At 44.9% G+C, this 18,878-nt stretch overlaps 2 protein-coding genes and 1 long non-coding RNA gene across 4 annotated transcripts in view; 1 reads left to right on the top strand and 2 right to left on the bottom strand.

Annotated features, from left to right (window-relative positions):
• The window catches only part of NOP56 (NOP56 ribonucleoprotein), a 5,237-nt gene extending 5,065 nt beyond the window's left edge, over window positions 1-172 (bottom strand). The window contains exon 1 of one of the 2 annotated variants that reach the window (XM_015560238.1): window positions 104-172. In XM_015560238.1, the coding sequence (XP_015415724.1) occupies window positions 104-106 (3 nt within the window). In that variant the 5' untranslated portion in view covers window positions 107-172. The remainder of the gene's footprint in view (window positions 1-103) is intronic. The other variant, XM_006758021.2, reaches the window with a different exon arrangement.
• Window positions 173-292: 120 nt separating this feature from the next.
• Window positions 293-17,350, top strand: LOC107182172. Its single transcript, XR_001512893.1, has 3 exons — window positions 293-517; window positions 6,380-6,518; window positions 15,769-17,350. It is a non-coding gene; the product is annotated as an uncharacterized LOC107182172 (long non-coding RNA).
• Window positions 8,520-18,878, bottom strand: part of TMC2 (transmembrane channel like 2) — a 46,842-nt gene continuing 36,483 nt past the window's right edge. The window contains exons 17-20 of the mRNA XM_006758018.2: window positions 15,885-16,010; window positions 13,047-13,125; window positions 12,066-12,168; window positions 8,520-9,058 (exon numbers count right to left, since the gene is read on the bottom strand). Of these exons, the coding sequence (XP_006758081.1) occupies window positions 8,841-9,058; window positions 12,066-12,168; window positions 13,047-13,125; window positions 15,885-16,010 (526 nt within the window). The 3' untranslated portion in view covers window positions 8,520-8,840. The remainder of the gene's footprint in view (window positions 9,059-12,065; window positions 12,169-13,046; window positions 13,126-15,884; window positions 16,011-18,878) is intronic.

Genomic DNA, 18,878 nt, shown 5'->3' with positions numbered 1-18,878 from the left:
GGTCCGGCCAGGGCTCAGGCCCGAACCCAGGCCCGAACCCAGGCCTAAACCCAGGCCCAAACCGTGGCCTACGCCGGGCTCGCACACCACAACCACTCCTCACCATGGCGTCCGCTCCTAGTCCGGCTCGCAATGCGGCGCGCGGGCTCTGGCGCGCGGAACCAGGCTCCGGAAGCCCCGCCCCCGATCCCCGCTGGCCAATCAGAGGAAAGGTAAAGATACAAAATATGAACAACAAATACACATCTATCAACAAGTGAATCTAAAAATCAAGTGAATATATAATCGGGCGACCTTTTCCGGCCTCTGCAGTAGCGCGGGCGGCGCAGTAGCTGGGGACGCGCGGGCCTGGGCCGAGCCTTGCAGGCTGCAGAACAGTTTGGAAAAGCGCTTTTCTGGATAATAGTCCAGGCCCTCATGTTCTCATCAGATAAATGACGGGCCACAGAGCTAGGTGAGATCCGGACTGGAGGCCCTGCTCGGGAAACTGATGCCGAGCTCGCTTTCCGCAGCGCAGGTGACCTCGGGCCCCAGACGCCTCCCTGCGCCCCACGCCCTTCTGGACCCCTTCATCCTGCCTCCCCTGAGGGCCCCCCTCCTAGGAGGCCCGAGGGCCGCGCTCCCGTTCTTCACAGGAACGGAAGGGGGCCTGGGCATTCTGGCGCAGACCCTAAAGAAACGACACTCCTGGTGGCTGGTTTTATGCCTTTAAATAATATTTTGTGTATTTCTTTTCTAAAAACGAGGGTGGCAGGCGATACAGTAGAAGAGAAAGACGATCCCACCTTTTTCTAGGTCGGTTCTTGTTCCCCTTGAGCAGAGCACACCTCCTTTTGCGCGAACACGTGTTGCCCTGTTGAAGGGCCCTTAAGTCTTTTTTTAAAAATTATTTTTTTATTGATTTCAGAGAAGAAGGGAGAGGGAGGGAGATAGAAACATCTCTTTGGCTGCCTCCTGCACGCCCCAGAGCCCACCACCCCAGCATGGTGCCCCAAGGGAGGAATCAAACCGGGACCTCCTTCCTGGTGCATAGGCCAAGGCTCAACCACTGAGCCACGCCCACCGGGTTAAAGGGATCTGTTTGGTTTTAAACTTTAAAAAAAATATATTTCAGAGAGGGAGAGAGAAACAAACGATGAGAGAGAATCATTGATCGGCTACCTCCTACAGCCTCCCTACTGGGGATGGAGCTCACAACCCCGGCATGTTTCCTTGACTGGAATCGAACCTGGATCCTTCAGTCCCCAGGTGATGCTCTGTCCACTGAGCCAAACCAGCCAGGGCTAAAGGTTTTTTTTAAAAAAATAACAAATTCCCATACAAAAGTACATTTATAAATTTAATATATTTTATTTGACTTTGGTCAATTCTATAAGCTCTCTCTATTGTGGTTCTATTATCTATTCAACTATATATATATATATATTATTGATTTCAGAGAGGGAGCCCACAACCCAGGATCGAACCCTGATTCTTCTGGTTCATAGGTCTAAGTTCAACCACTGGGCCCGAGCTCACTCTTAAAGCCAAATATATTAAACTTAAAAATATGGATGGTAAATATTAAAATCTCAATATTGCTTGCAAACATTAAATTCTGTTACATATATCCACTTAAAATTATGGGCCTAAATCAGTTATTCCACTTCACATTTTAAAATGGAATTGCAAAAATAATCTATACTAATAATATTAAATTCTCTTAAACGTTATAAATACCAAATTAAATAGATGGTTTCAAAATGTAATGGAGAATATTAATGCTATGACTTTGTTTTACTTCATTATTTCTGTAGTTAATCCTAAATATTCCTGGAGTTACAAGTGCTTATCTGCTAAGTTAGGGGCTTTCAAAGAAGTCAGAATCCATTAATAGATTGCAGGGTTTAGACATTCTTGACCAGCATTAAAAAGAAAGGATGAAAGAGAATAGGAAATAGTAATATGTCACAGAGAGTAAGGGAAGGGGTATTGACTTGTAGAACTTGTCTCAGCTAAACATACATCTGTATACAAATATGTACACCCTCGTAAACATATACATAGTATATGTGTACATATAGAAATACATATGCACACACACATATGTATAATTTCTGTGGATTAGACTGAGAGTAACTAAGCTGAAAGCTAACACATTTTGGATAAATAAATCTGCCTCTGAGTCAAAGCATGAGGACCAGGAGCACGGATGTGCAAGGGGAGGAGAAGATGAAATCTCAGCTCAAGCAGAGATAGAACTAATTTCTGTTTCCTTCACCTTTTGTTTTTTTCTGGCACTCGAAGAATCAGATGATACCCATCCACATTTGGGAGGGCCGATTCACCAGTTCAAATGCCTATTGCGTGCCAGGTGTTTCTAGGTGCATGGATACAGTAGTAAGCAAACCAAGTCAGTACCATCATGGAGTTTACATTCTATGGGGAGATGAAAAATGAAGTAAATATGTTGATAAATGTTAAGGAATGTTGCATTGTTTCATAGAGGCCCTCAGTGATGAGGTGACATTTGGACAGAGATCTTAATCAAGAGAGTAATGCAGAGATCTCGGAGAAAAATAAAAACATAACCCTTGACTTCTGACTTTAGAGACTTTATAATCCTGGAAGAATGAACAGAACAAAGTGCTGAAATGAGGTCGTATGGGAGGCAGAGCAGAAGATAATTTGGTGGTGGTGGTGAGGGCCAGTGCTCCCGAGGAAGACTTTATGGCCAGAAGGGGTTTTAGGTAATAATAGAAGAATGTGTAGGTTGTTAAGAGGTGAAAGAAAGAGAGTGGAAGCAAAAGCCAGAAACAAGAGAAGAACCTGCTAGAGGTATAAGCGTCATCTTGGTCAGTAGTTGGAGAAGGACGGAAGGATCTAGTATGTAGAATCTAAAACAAGCCTTACATGAAGGCAGGATGAATTGCTTGATCTGATGAGGCTCTTACTCTTCACTAAACAATGTTTGGTTGGAGATTAATTTGGAGGTGATGTTCCAGCTGAGAAAATGTTCTTCACGGGCAGCAGGTCTGAGGGGGAGCTGTGGGCTTCCAGGCATGTTCCAGACTCAAGCTTTAAAGCCATGAGGCACCCAGGGCCTTTTCTTTCTCGGTGCAGATAGGACTGTAGCCATGGGGAAGGGTCACACACTGTAGCATCCATAACGTTTTTGTTTAGCCTAGTCTGTGGCTCACTGTGTCATTTTGATCTAAATTAACCCAGAGTTAATTTACTTTGAGCCATGGGCAATGCTAACGGGGAACGATGGAAATGGAATGTGCTATAGCCAAGTGCCACATAAGGACTGACCTATATATGACAGTGGTATACCATATAGCCTAGGTGGGTAGTAGGTTATACCATCTAGGCTTGTGTTAAGTACACTCTATAACGTTCTCACAATGACAAAATTGCCCACCAATGCATTTTTCAGAACTATCCTTGTGGTTAAACCGAGGATGACTGTTTAAATTGCAGTGACTAGTTTTAGGCCTGGTGGCTCACTTGGTTAGAGCGTTGTCCTGATAGGCCAGGGTTTTGGGTTCAATCCCTGGTCAGGGCACATACAAGAGTCAACCAATGAAAAAGTGGAACAACAAATCAATGTTTTCTCTAAAAAAAAAAAAAAAAAAAAAATTCCTTTAAGAAAGGAAATTGCATGAAATAACCACAAGATGGCGGCAGTTTACACATTTTGTGAATGAGACAGTTAAAAGGCTTCTAGCAATCAATTCGTTTGCCCTTTTTTCTAATGTGAAAAGAAACCTTGCAAAAGTCTTTGATAATGAGTTACCCATATATGCAACATTTATTTTTTTAATATATTTTTATTGATTTCAGGGAGGGAGAGAGAGATAGAAACATCAATGATGGGAGAGAATCATTGATTGGCTGCCTCCTGGCCTGACCGAATGGAACCATGACCTCCTGCTTCAGCAGCTGAGCCACGCTGGCTGGGCCGCAACATTATTTCCATGGACACAGAAGAATGAAAGGCATCGAAGGAAGACCATCTAGCCCAGTGTTCCTTTTCTTTTTGGCTATAGCTTCTGAAGCTCAGAGTTGATTAGAATTATAGGGTATAAAGGAGGGGGGAGGAATGGGAGATATCTGTAATACTATCAACAATAAAAAAAATTAAAAAATACATAAAAAAAGAATTACAGGGTAAAAGTTTTGTTCAGTTGATGCTGTTTGTGTTCATAGCCTGAGTCTGAGGATATTTGATCTTATCCACACCTATGATAATATTTGCTATTTATTGATCACTTAGCATAATGTTTGGCACTTAGTTTTACATGTCTCAACTGGTTGAATCTCCAACAGATTTTGGAGGTTGGGTTTATATGGCCCTTATTCCGGATATGACTTGGTGATGGAGATATCGGTATGTGTATTTACCTCATGTGCCCCAACCATGAGATTGTGTCTCTCTTTACATTTTTCAAACTAATGCCACACTGAAAAATAAATTATCTGGTATAGTACTGCAGACAGCTGTCTTCAATAGAAACCCTCAGCACTCAAAAACAAACCCAGTTTACAAAGTTGGTTGGTACCCATGTACCTGGTGATTTTGCCCCTAAAGATTGTATTTGTTTTTGTTCCCTAGGAACCAAAAGGGACAAAGTGCTTACTTGCCCTCGTCTTAGGTTTTAAAGGTATCACTTGGAAACAACACATGGGATTTAAAAATATCCATTTGATAATCTTTGTCTCTTATCTGGAGGTTTTATTACATGAGCATTTATTTGATTTTTATTGATTTTTAGAGAGAGAGGAGGGAGAGAGATAGAAACATCGGTTGCCTCCTGCACGGCCTCCACTGGGGATCAAGCCTGCAACCGAGGCATGTGCCGTGATTGGGAATTGAACCAATGACCTCTTGGTTTCTGGGTAGCTGCTCAACCGCTGAACCACACTAGCTGGACAGCATTTATTTTGATTCCTGATATACTAGTATTTTAAATCCTGTTATATGCTTTCTATTTGGTGTAATTTTTGTTGTTTCTTTGCCTTCCTCCCTCCCCTTTCTTGGAGGTACAATTAACCTAAGATCACTGTAAAATTTTCCATTTGAGTTTTTTGGAACACACAGTAGGGAAGGGAATTTAGATTCTTTGTGTGAGGACTGCCTTGTTAATATAAATTCTCAAGGGAGACCTTTCTCCTCTACTTGTACCAAGATGAAGAGAAATAAGTGTTCCTTTATGCATGCAGGTTTATTTCTTACTGCTCCTTACAGAGCCTGAGGGACTTTGGGGCCGCAGCTTAGGGTGGGGTGCTACAGAGCATATTGGAAATGACTTTACTGAACTGAGGATGCCCAGTGTAGTGGCTGCTGTTGGTAACCTGCTCAGGTCCTCTCCCTGGCTGGCACATCACTCCCCAGTTTCTGTGAGTGTGCAAGTCATGGGAAAATGAGGTGCCCAACTTGATCTTCACCAAAAGTGTGTTCCTACTTATGTGATTCTGTGTGCAATGGAGCTCTTTATGGACATTGAGCATGTAGGTTATTAGAAAGAAAGGGTCTGTCTGTAAAAATAGCTTCTGACAGATAAAATTCAGTGTCTGTTTCATTTCCCCCAGTAAGGAACACACAGACAAACTAGGGTAATGTCACTAAGACACTAGTTATAATTCTCTGGGTAAATTGTTAAGTGGACCTGCTAATTCAAATCACTCTTAGGTGACCGAAAGAGAGAAGGAAGGGGTGGAAGAGAGGGAGAAAGGAAAGAGGGAAGAAAGGAAGGATGGGAGGAAGAGAGATGGTCTGCATGCCGGATGGTCTCTGGACAGGCTGCATAGTGAAGTTTTAAGATGGAATGAACTGGAAACTCAAACCCGAGAATAGAGAGATGATAATCTACTAGACTGTTCTCTAATAACATGTCCTACCTGTAAAGCCACACCACTTCAACACCCTACCTCTCTCACCTATGCCTTCTTCCTCTGCCCATCTCCCTCGCTCACTGGAAGTGTCCTGTTGCTTGAGAGTCCCAGGAGCCACCATGAACTCATCCTCTGATGGATGTCTTTCAAAAAACCTTTAGCGTTTTCTTGGTAGAGCTCTTGTAACTATTTGAATTAGGAAAACTGTTAAAATACATTCAAAAATTCTTTGTTAACCACCCCCTTCAAGAGATGCAGCCTAATCTTTCCTTTGAGTGTGGGCTAGACTTGCTGATTTAGTTCTAATGAGTAGAAAGTGGTAGAATTGATGGTGTAATTTCTGAAACTAGGTTATAGAGGTATTGTGGCTCCCCCCTTGCTCTCTCAGATTACTTGCTGTAGGGGAAACCAGCTGCTATGTTGTGAGGATACCCCATCAGCCCTATGGAGAGGTCCATGTGGGTGCATGTGGGGAGTAATCAAAGTTTCCTGTTAATTGCAGCAAGGAACCAAAGCCTCTTGCCAACAGCCATGAGTGTGCACCATCTTGTGAACATATCCTCCAACCCCAGTCAAGTCTCCCAATGGCTACAGCCCTGCCCGAGATCTTGACTGCAATATCCAGAACCGTATCTGCCCAGGTAAGCCACTCCCAAATTATTTTAATTTTATTATTCAGTTACAGTTGACATTCAGCATTATTTTATATTAGTTTCAGGTGTACAGCATAGTGGTTAGACCAGCCGTGGGCAAACTACAGCCCGCGGGCCGGATCCGGCCCGTTTGAAATGAATAAAACTAAAAAAAAATAAAAATAAAATAAAGACCATACCCTTTGATGTAATGATTTTTACTTTGAATTTATATTAGTTCACACAAACACTCCATCCATGCTTTTGTTCCGGCCCTCTGGTCCAGTTTAAGAACCCATTGTGGCCCTCGAGTCAAAAAGTTTGCCCACCCCTGGGTTAGACAATTCTATAATTTATGAAGTGATTCTCCCAATCATTCAAGTACCTAGCTGAAACCCTACATTGTTATTATAATATTATTATCATTCCCAAATTCTTGATCCACAGGAAACTGTAAGAGATAATAAATGTTTATTGTTTTAAGCTCTTAAATTTTGGGGACAGTTTGTTGATAAGCAATATAAAGCAAGTATTCCCTCACATAAAATTATGCATCACCAGAACAGGATAATTTGTGTTTATGGTGGGTGTTTAGGTATATTGATAGCCATTAGAAGCCTGACAGTAGTCACTGCCAGGAGTGATGACTGAGGCCTCTCTTGTTCCCTTCCCCAGGGGCTGGCATTATCCCCAGGCAGGATGACTTGAAGGCCAGGTATCAGCGTGGTGGCCAATGTTGGGTCTTACAGTCCTGATGGTTGGATTAGATTCTGTTGATTCTTATGTTGAGGTCTCAGGTAGGTTAGTTTGAAACTGGGGTGTATTCTCCCAAAGAAGGAGTATGATGCACCAACATTTTTGGATTGGGGGGTTGGATCTCGGTTCCAGGAAGATGGGGCATCAGCCAGATCTTATTTAGTCTTGCCTGGATATGAACGTGGGAGAAATAATTTATAGTTTATCTCACTCCATCCCAGGTTATGTGTGAAGTTTTGGAGCTGGGCTGGGAAAGGGAAGGAAGTGGAAATCATTTGAATTGTATAGCTTATGAAATCTCCATCAGGACTTTGCCTGACTTCCAGGGTGTGGGGATTCTCCTGAGAATCTCTGGGGACTTGATTGGGTGGTGGTTGAGGGACAGGACTACTTTTACGACGTGCAGAGACATGGAGTGAGAGTGTCCCTTGATCCTGAAGCCGCATGCTCACCTGGGTCTGGGGGCACCAGGTAGAAGAAAGAAGGGAACAGCCAGCAAGATACCTGGCTACTGAAGAGTCTTGGATTGTGACTGTGCTGAGCCTTTGCCCTTGCTGGCAACACCTTCTCAATGGCCTGGCCTCCTATGCTGCCTGGAGACATTTTGCATAGAACCCCGTGACACTAGTCAAGGGTGGGGATCATCCAGCCTTCGGGCCATGTAAGGCCCGCATAATCATTTAGTCTGGCCCTGCCAAGGCATTAGAGGTGAGTTAATTAAATGTCTGACCAAATACAGCAGGCTAATTTTAAAGTTGATGGTTTTGTATGGCCCTCGAATGATGTTATAAATATCCAAATGGCCCTGGGCAGAAAAAAGGTTCCCCACCCCTGCGTGAACAGGATGGTCAAGGCTCTGCATTGCACCCTTTGCAAAACTCCTCAGAGATCATCTTCAGCTTCTCCTATGCAATAAACAGGCTACCACGTTCCTTTTATAATTTGGTGCATGAGGAAGATTTTCTGCCCTGAACAATCTTAAGTTTCCTTCAATTAGATAAGAAGGACTATGTTACTCCCTCATTGCCTTGCTGCTAGGAGGCTCCAGTGCATTTCTGGTGCTTCATGGCGTCGGCTCCCCCTCAGACTAGGTTCTGGGTTACCACCTTCCCACTCACCATGGCTGGACTTGGGTCCATTTAGTTTTATTTTCATTAGCTTCTTGTACCTTTTATCCTAACCATCTCACCTCCTTTGTATAGAGGTGATGGTCAGGATATGGCCCCTGTGCACCCTCCTCCCAGCTGGTGGAGCTGGTAGAAACCTGTGTCCCAACATGGGTGCCATGAGTAAAGTCTATGATGGTGGTGGCAGCCCTGCCCCTTCTCCCAAAGCCTGGAGCCAAGGGAAGGCACCATGGGTGTGCAAGGTCCAGAGCTACCTGCACCAAGATACTGGGAAGGACAATTATGGGGAGACAGGAAGCCATGGCCTGAGACTAAGTAATCAAAATCCCCACGTTCAATAAGAGGAGAGAGAACGTGTGTGAGAGAGGAGAGAAAACACCGATTTGGGCATGTGAGCTGGTGGGGCTCAGGTTCAGCCCCAGGAAGGGGCTCCTCTGAGTCCCCGCTGTCAGTGGGGAGGTCTCTGAGCACTCTTTCTAGAGGCTGCCCTCCCAGGATGAGTCTGAGGCCCGGCATGGCCAGGATCTGGTCTGATGCCAGGAGGCCGAGATATAGGGAGGTGACTGGAGGCAGGCAGCATGGTCCCACTGGCAGAACGGGAGGTCCCAGGGCCCTGCGCCTTCTTGCCCAGGGTCTGGCTTTGGCTGGCAGAGTGAGGCATGGTCTCTGGAAAAAGAACCAAGACAAGAATGAGGATATGAGAGATTTTGCTACAGTGTTTTTTTTTTGTTTTGTTTTTGTTTTTTTGTATGGAATAGAGCCCCCTGGAGCTGTTCCTGCTTGGTATGTAGATTTCAGTCCTATTTGGTGATTTGAGAAAGGTCAGCTCACTCTCAGGCTTTGGGGACACCTTGGCCTAGCCTTTGCATGAACAGATCTGCTGGAGGAATACGATCTGCTGGCTGGAGGACTAGAATTTGAATGCTGGCCCTAGGCTAGACTCTCTGGACCTGGTTTTCTTGAGTATAAAATTGGGACAACAGCTCTCAGGTGGCTGCCAGGGTCAAATATGGTGATGGAAGGGGCTGTGTGAACTGGAATTAAATCCAGCTTCCAGTTCTTTTCCTTCCCTTCCCCAAAGTCCAAGTTAGGGGCAGTTACTGGCTTGTTCCTTACCAGACCCAGTTTCTGGGACACAGAAATGGACTAAGTTTCCATTATGGATGGGCATGGCCTTGACTCAAGTCTAGGCTTTGATGTGGGCCACTTCCAGGCGCGTGTTCTAGGCTCTTCCCCTTGCACTGGTTGGAGGCAGGCGGAGTCACAGGATGGAAGGAGCCAGGGTCCCCGCATCATCACTTGGGAAGAAAGTGGCCATCTAATCTAAATACCCAATTTGGACATTATTTTGAGTGAGAAGTAAACTTTTATTGTGTTTGAGCCATTTGCTGTTTGGGGCCTGTTTGTTACAACAGCTAAGATCATTCTGGTGAATACTTCGAGAAGAGAAGCTAAGTGAGGGCAGCAATGAGACTATTGGAATTTTCCTGACTAAAGGTTGACCATCTTTCCTAAGCTGCCATGGGTATATTCAGAGAATTCTTTTTTTTTTCTAACAAAAGCAAAAACTGCAGTACTGATTTAGTCAATATTAAATTAAAAGAGCTTTAGATCTGTAATAAGAATTAAAATTTGAAGAAGGGCAAGCTTTACAACAGCAGCCAGTAGAGAAAGGAGGGAAAAGAAGTGGGTCAGGAAGACAGGCACGTTGGGATTCTGGGGACATGTGACAACTGACAAACCAGTGTAGGTGTCTTGGCTTCTCATGGAAAACATTGTGCACACCTATTTTTCCTTCCATACTTAAGTCTATCAGTGTCCAAATACATCCATTGCATTTTTTGTTTTGTTGGTGATATTACAACATAGTATTGCATTTGCTCCATTTTCTGACCTGTGTGGAAAAGTTAGGGGATTTCAGATATTTTCCTCAACCTCACAATAATAAGCTGCCAGTCAGTCACTCTCCTGCATGCCACAAACCAGTCCATGAGTGAGGCCCTCGATGGGCTGCTGGTCCATCTTATGGAGGAGGTCTGTAGCTCCACACATTTTGGGAGAATCACCTGGGATAGGTTCTATTTTGACACATCCACTTGTCCTCTTTTTGCAACATCCACTTGTTTACCTGTGACTTTTTACTATTCAGAAGTAACTTGTCCCATTCCAATGTCAACACTCAGTACTAGAATACTTGTTACTACTCATTTAAAAAAAGGTATATATTTTTAATTGCTCTTAGAGAGGAATGGAGAGGGAGAAAGAGAACCCACAACCTGGTATGTGCCTTGACCGGGAATCAAACCAGTGACCCTTCAGTGCATGGGATGATGCTCAACTGAGCCTCACCAGCCAGGGCATTATTATTCTAATATCAACAAAATGTTTGCTAGGGATGTACATGGGTGCCCTATTTCTCCTGACTAGTGGAACTGGAGAATTGAAAATAAACTGATGGAGGATTTTCATCTTGCAGGGCAATACTGTTATATGCTTAAATTCTTGTTTCTTTTTCTGATAGTCTTGCCTACATGTTCTAAAAGTATCAAATAATTTCTGCACTAAAAATTATAACTCATAAACTATCAGTCATCTCTTGTGCATCTTATTCAATTCTCACACCAAAGGCCCAAATCACAGCATACTGGCACTGTTTAATTTAAAACAGGGACAGTCCTTGGAAAATGGGATCACCTCAGAGATGATCTCTTTCAACTTGACCTTTTCTTACTCCCAAGGTGGAGATGGCTTTTGATTAGTCTCCTCAGAAGCCCTGTGACACTTTGGAACATATGTGGCTCTTTCTTATCCGTTTATTCTAGATATTCTGGTGTTTTCTTTTTAAAGATAATACAAACATGTAGCAGCGGCTAGGTGCAAATCTCCCTTCAAAACAACATAGAAAACAAATACCTCCCCCATCCCTGGGCAGCTGTGACCCATGACAGCTGACACGTAGAGCATCTTAAAGGGGTGTGGTGGGACCAATAGTTCTCAGTGTTGGGTTAAGTAGCCAGACATTAGATGGGAACTAACAGGCCCAGGAGAGAAAGTGAAGAAGACAAAATCATTTCTGAAACAACTAAATTATGAGGAACAGAAAGACGAAAAGTCACCACAGAAGACTTGGAGAGTAGAAATGAGTGAGGCAGCCCTGCAAGACAAGCAGTGCTACTTCCCCATGTTACAGAGGCAGCTTGTTTCATCGGTCCTTTCTCTGTGCCAGGAATTCTGTAAAGCACTTTAACACATGATCCATCTCATTTTCACCGCTGCATGAGGTCAGCACTATAATTCATTCTTTTTAAAAATACATATATTTTTATTGATTTCAGGGAGGAAGAGAGAGAGAGAGATAAAAACATCAATGATGAGAGAGAATCACCAATTGGCTGCCTCCTGCACCCCCGCCCCCACTAGGGATCGAACCCGCAACCCAGGCATGTGCCCTTGACCAGAATCGAACCTGGGACCCTTCAGTCCGCAGGCCAACGCTCTATCCACTGAGCCTAACCGGCTAGGGCTATCATTCATTCTTATTTTCACTGACCCAACTTCATACAGCTAATAATCGCCCAAATTCTGATTTCAATCTCAGATCTGATTTCACCACATACACTCTTTACACCTTACTATGTGGCTTTGTAAAAAGTAATCATGACATGGAATTTACCTGCTTTGGTGGCATTTTTGGAGCTGCCTTTAGCCGTGTCCTCGGAATCTCTGGCTGCGGCTCTGCCTTTGACAGATTTGTGGCTCTTCTCAACTTCACGGAGCTGCAGGAAAACATTAATGGTTGGTCTTGGCCCGGGAAATGGGTGTTTGAGCTCAGAATGGTGAGATCTAGATGGCAAAGACTCCATCTTCAGTTCTTGGGAACTACCTTAAATCTGGTCAAGGGCACATGCCCGGGTTGCGGATTCGACTGCAGGGGGCAGCAGAGCTCAGGTTTGCACAGCGTTTGAAGGTGCACCTGGCCCTGCAGGCTGGAAGCCCTCCAATCTTAGATCAGTGGTTTTCTTTATCTGGGCAAGAGACCAGTAGGATTAAGGAAATGGGGATGGAGAACTGGCTGTGAAGCAGATGAAATTCCTTCCGGTAGAGGCATCGAGGAAGCAAGGAGGACAGGGCCTAGGGAGGGTTTACATATGTAGCAGGTGAGGGTGGGGGAGCTGGGAGACTGGAAGAGAGGGGTCTGAAGCCAGCTAATGTTGAGAGGGGCTGCCTGCGCTTGGAGGGAACTTTCAAGACCTCCTAGGCCACAGGCCACAAGCAATATGTGGTTTTGACAACACTGTTTTCTTTAGTATTTATAGTATTAGTTTTAATCTATAGGAATTATCGTGGGTACCGGTTTTATGATGTGTGAACATTGGTTGAATTCATTGAATTTATCCTGTTCTTCAGCAACCTCTCAAAATGTAAGTAAGTATTGTCATGGACACCCACATAGCCCGAGGATGTAAACGCATGCTGTTGAGTCTCACAGGCTGCTACCTGTCATACATATGTTTTTGGCGTTGGTTCAGAAGAAAGCCATTTAGAGCACACAACTGGGCTCACAGAGCAAATCAGCAAAACACAAAAACATGGCATCATTTCACCTTCCAGGATGGAACTCTCGACAGAGGAATGAAACTCGAGACAGACTCACCGCTTGGATTTTCTTCCTCAGCTGGGCATTGGCGCGGGAAAGGGTTTTGGAAACTGAGTTCAGATAGTAGATGGCCAGGCTGTAAGAGAAAAGCATGCCTCCTGTGGTACGGCGACCTTGGAAAGTGACAAGAGCTGGGTGCCTTTCCCAGAAATCAGGGCAGGCTTCTCGCAATCGGTGCCAAGGCTTTGCCCCTGGGCAGGATGGAGAGAGGCCCTACCATCCTAAGTCTTCCACTTAACATGGAAAAAAGGTCCTGGACATCCCTGCTCTCTCTATCTGATGGAATGTGGAAATGACCTACACATTTCTACCTCTCAGAGTGCTCAGTAAAGGCCGCTATAGGAATCATCCCTCTTATGGAAATCTGAAGGGGTGGGGGAGTAGCGGGGTTTCCTGTCTGTGAAAGAAGCTGCTTGTGTTTCCTGGGCACTGCCTGGTGCCAGGCTCTGTGCCATGTGCGTCCCGCCCCCACTGGTTTTGATGAAACTCCATGAAGTAGAAATGATGGTTCCGCTCTTTACAAATCAGTATCCTGGGATGCAGAAAGGTTAAGTAATTTGCCCAAGGCCAGGTCATCTATTAGAGCTCCTCAGAGCAACATTTGAAGCCAAAACTCTTTTCACAACCATCAAGTATGGAGAGAGGCAGAGCTGCTAAGTACCTGCTCCAAGTTTGCCTAGAAACACAACTGCAGATGCCGTGGAGGTCCCCTGCTCAGGTGCACGGATGGAATTTCTTTCCTGAGTTGCTGGTTTTCAGTTGCTGGTTTCCCACTGGCTGACTTCAGGACTGGGTGTCCTTCAAGGTTAGAACCTGGGCTTCCCTTTCACAGGACCTGCTCGAGGCTATGACCTGAACTGTACTTCCTGAGAACAGAGAGGCCACTTGGGCTGGGTGCTCAGCCAGCCTGTTATCTGAGAGCTTTTTAGGTTCATCCTAATTGTCACTTTTCTCCATGAACTTCAAGCCTTAGCTACTCCCCAACCTTCCCTCATGTGGGCCGCCACTGCCACTTTAGCAGAGTCTACAAGCTCTCTCCATACAGAGAAGGGAGGCAGGTAAAGGGACCACTCTCTGTTTTGGCACTTTCTCTGCACCAGGACTTGCCCTTTCTCCTAACTAACAACCCATTTATTAGGGAGGAGCTGGAGGTCAGAGAGGATAAAGTGTTTATGGGTGACTGTGTTCCCCCTGAAGTTGCCTGCAAAGGTCAGGTTTGGTGTCTGGGTTCCAGAATCTTCTCAGGGGGTCCAGGTTGTTATAGCATGTCAGCCCTCACATGCCAGGACTAGAGCAGATGTTTGGAATTGAGACGTAAGGAAATACACCTATCTTGGAGAGCAGTATAACACTATCTAAAGAGAATAAAGAAACACATACCTATGACCCAACAGTTCCACTCCAAGAGGTCTACCTTAGAGAAACTCTCACATGGAGACATATATGTACCAGGAGCACATTTGCAAGAGCAACAATGTAGAAACAACCTAACTATGTCTATGCAGAGAAATGAATAAACTGGTCCATTCATTCATGCAATGGAACATATAGCGATATTAAAATCTATGCTCATGTTTCCACATGGATAAGTCTTCTAAACATAATGTTGAGTGAAGAAAGCTATGTAGTATGACCATTCATGAAAACATTTTAAACTCAGAAAGCAATAGTACATACACACATGATGAAAGTACCAAATAGGTATGAGAATGATTAAAGCTAATTAAAATAGTGGTTACCTTTGGAGAGGGAGGAAGAGAAAAGGATTGGGGAGAACTTGAAGTGTATCTGTAACATTTTGCTTCTCTTAAAGAGAGATCTGAAGCAAATATTGCTACATGTGAACATCTAAATTTGTGATCCCGTACATGGTTGTACTTTTCTGTATGTTAGGAATACTTCATAATTTTAAAAAACACATGCCAAAAATAGATATTTATTAAAAAAAAACCCTAATATTTTCCCTAGTATATTTTTGATGAGGTAATTCAAATTCAGGGCTCTAGCTTCCTGTCTTCTTTTTTCCTTCCTTCCCCTGGTCCTTCTATGAGCATTCATTGCTTTCCTACTATGCCCTAGGTGTGGGGGTGATGTTGGAGATACAGACATTCTCAGACCCACCCACCATCCTCAGGGGTTTCTCAGTCTTTGAGAGGGATAGTGATGAATGATGTTCTAGGCACAGGATGCTCTGTGGAGAAGTCCCCTGGGCCCTGCAGGGACAGGCTGAACCAGTCCCTAAGGTTTCTCAGAGACTCAGAGCCAGAGGTCTTTGGTATTTCTAGTACATGTTTAGGAGGGTGTTACAGACACTGTCAGCACCCACCCGTATTCTTTGGTCCCTATCTTTCAATATGCTCCCTGAAAACTTGCAGCTGCCAGTACCTTTACCTCTGTGCCTGGAGCTCCCCCTGCAGCCCCCCGGCACAGAAACCATTCTCCCTGGGAATATAGCTGGCCCGTATTGCTGGGCGATGAACCAACGCTTCTCCCCTCCCGAGATTCCCAGCAGCATTCAACCAGTGACTGATGGGAGCTGGTGTGCAGATGCCCCAGATCCCTGCCCTTGAGTGGGGTAACTCGGAAGCACACTGTTTTCCAGGATTCGCCAGCAGGACTAACCGCATCCCAATGATAATAAAGCAGCTTCCTGTCCCTTCTGCTTGTCTTCCCTACTCTCTTCCCCAAAAAACTACTTGCGTTTGAATCTTTGTCTCAGGATCTGCTTCTGGGACATCCAGACGACGAGGGTAAGAAAGGAGGATCCGCTAAAGAAGTTTCAACGGTGAAGGAGAGGTTCCCATGAGGCAGAGCCAGGGGCCTTGGCTAACTTACAACATCAGCAGGATGGCTGGAATGATCAGGCCTGGATTGGCGATGAACGCAAAGATCTTGCCCAGGAAGGTTGGAAAATCATTTTCAACGGTCTCTTGGATGACGTCATACATTCTGTTTTTCCCACTGGGAAGAAGAGGACACATTACAGCATGCTGCAAAACTCACAGGGCACACAACTGTGTGCACGCCCTTCCCAAAGCTGCCGCTCACTACTGAGCCGGAAGAACCACAGATCTGCCCCTAATGGACTGCAAATAAAAATGCCCCCTAAGGGGCTGCCCTTTTGTCTCAGGATAATAGCCAGGTCAGTGCGCTCACAACTTCTCAAACTACATTGGCCTCCTGCGTCTGACATCTTATGGGCTTTCCCCTATACTCTCATGGGAGAACATTGCCTGTAATATAGCTATGGGACTGACCCAGCTTCCCATGCATGGGAATAGTTCTCTAAAGGCTGACGTGATGGATGATCTCATGGTGCCTTTTGATTTTTTACTATCAAGCTCTTTACAGAAAAGCTTAGCTGATCCCTGGTGTAGATAATACTTCTTACCTCATAGCATTGTAATGAGTGCCAGCTACCCCCAACTTGGGCAGGGCTCAGGCTTAACAAACTTGCTCATATGCCTTACTGTGGACTTGCACACTCCTCTAAGTACTTTACAAATAATAACACACTAAGTCCTCAAAAAAACCCTATGAGGTAGGCCCTACTGTTATTTCCATCTTATAGGCATGAACCTGTGGTGTAGGGAGCTAAGAAACTTGCTCAAGATGACCCAGCTGGCAAGTGGCAGAGCTGGTTCTAGAATCTATGCTCTAAATCAAAGGGCTGGCAATTCTTTTCTGAAAAGAGAGAGATAATAAAGATTTTAGGTTTTATGAGCCAGAAGGTCTCTGTTGGCGTTACTCACTTCTGCTGTGGTATCGAGAAAGCAGCCGTAGAGTATATGTAAGCAAACAGGTGTGGCCGTGTTCCAATAAAACTGTTTATAAAAGCAGGTTGGTGGTCTGGGTTTGGTCCATGGGCTACAGTTTACCAACCCCTATTTTTAACTATATGCCGTGCAACGCTGCCCATTTCATTTATTTATATTGCTTGTCTGGATCTGATCTAAACCCCGAGTCCCTCCAAGTAAAAGTGAATTTCTGTGAAGTGAAGGATCTAGTTTAAGCATTGACTCAGTGTTCTTTTCTAGACAGTGGGTATAAAGCAGTGAAAAAGGAAGCAAAAATCACACCCTCATGGAGCTTATGTCCTGGTGGAGGAGACAGACAACAAACAAGATAAATAGGCAGAAGGAATGGCAGGTAGACGTTAGTAAGGAGATAGAATAAGCAGAAACAATGGTGTGTGTGTGTGTGTGGCATTTTCCTTAGGGTCTCCAGAGAAGGCCTCACTGAAAAGGTGACCTTTGAATAAAGACCTGAAGCAAGTGAGAGGAAGCATTGAAAATATCTACGGGATGAATGTTCCAGCCGTTGATGGGTTTTGATCAGAAGAGTGACAGGAAGGAGGTGGCAGCTTTGGGAGTATTTTTAGTTTGACATCAAAAACAGATGTTAAAACATGCAGATGGTGAGCGCCTGGCCTGGCACAGGCCCATTCACTGGCCTCCTGCCTGGGGACAGGCAGGCAGCCTCAGCAAAGGGGCACTGGCATTTGCACCCAGAGCCCAGTCCTCCAAACCTCGCTCAGGACGGCTTCCACCACCTGTGCCATGTGGTTCTCCCTTCAGCCTGGCAGTCAGGCCATCTACTCTACATCTAGCCCCCCTTTCCTTCTGTCTGAACCTCTGATCAGTCAGATTATAGTCTGTTGTGAGCACTCCTCTCTCCTTTGAGTTCCCTTGACACTCACTGTGGGGCACTAACTACAGGGCTGTATCTAGCTAAGTCCTTTATAAACTGAGCAGCATTTCCCAAAGTGTGTTGATCCACACTAGTAGGCAGGGCAGGGACTGGAGTGAGGCGGGCGAGGCTCTGGGGTGCACAATTTAAGGAGGTATTCACTCTGAGGCTCGTGCAAATGCAGGGTTGGCACCTCACCCCACTCCCGGCCCTGGATGGGTGTTACATGAAGAAAGGGTCTGTGGCCAATAAGGATAGAAACATTAGCCCTAACCGGTTTGGCTCAGTGGATAGAGTGTCGGTCTGTGGACTGAAGGGTCCCAGGTTCGATTCCGGTCAAGGGCATGTACCTTGGTTGTGGGCACATCCCTAGTAGGGATATTTCTCTCTCATCGATGTTTCTAACTCTCTATCCCTCTCCCTTCCTCTCTAAAAAAAACAAAAAGAAAAAAAAAAGGATAGAAACATTAGCATGCACATCTTATCTTATTGCATGATTCCTCCAAGCCTTTAATAAAGGAACTACATCAGGCATTTCGAAGTGAGAAGGTGGCAGATAAAAGAGTCAGTATGTTCCAAATGGCTTTAACCACAGACTCCTTTTTATGGAGTAGAGAGAGGGCTTTGTTTCCAGAAGGTCTCACATTTGGAAAGAGAGCAGTAGATGCACAGATTTCTCAATGTACCTCCTTGTATAATTACTGATCTCTTTATTCAATGTCCAGTCTCCCAAACTAGTCTGACATATACCCTGAACCCACAGTGCTGGCAAATGCTCTGCAAAACATGGAGTCCCAGTCAAGAGTCTCAGTAGCTGCTTCACCCTTGAATGGCGCTTGTCAATACTGTATATGGTCATTTCATCTTCAGAATACCGCCTCCCCCCCACCCCTACCCCCATCCCTGTTACGTTATTTATCCATATGTTAAAAGGTCAGAACTGTGCTGTCCAATATGGTAGCCATTAGCCATATGGGGTGATTATTAAAATTAATTCAAATGAAAGCAAATTAGAAAGTCAGTGTCTTGGTCCTCATTTCAAGTGTTCAATAGCCACATGGCTGGGGCTACCCCATTGGATCGTGCACACAGGGCATTTCCATCCTGCAGGAAACTGTTGAGCAACACTCATGATTTGCC

This window comes from Myotis davidii, unplaced genomic scaffold (assembly GCF_000327345.1).
Source record: "Myotis davidii unplaced genomic scaffold, ASM32734v1 scaffold32, whole genome shotgun sequence".
NCBI classification, from domain to species: domain Eukaryota; kingdom Metazoa; phylum Chordata; class Mammalia; order Chiroptera; family Vespertilionidae; genus Myotis; species Myotis davidii.
Note: the sequence above shows the minus strand (reverse complement) of the source record. Positions and strands in the feature narration are given on the sequence as shown.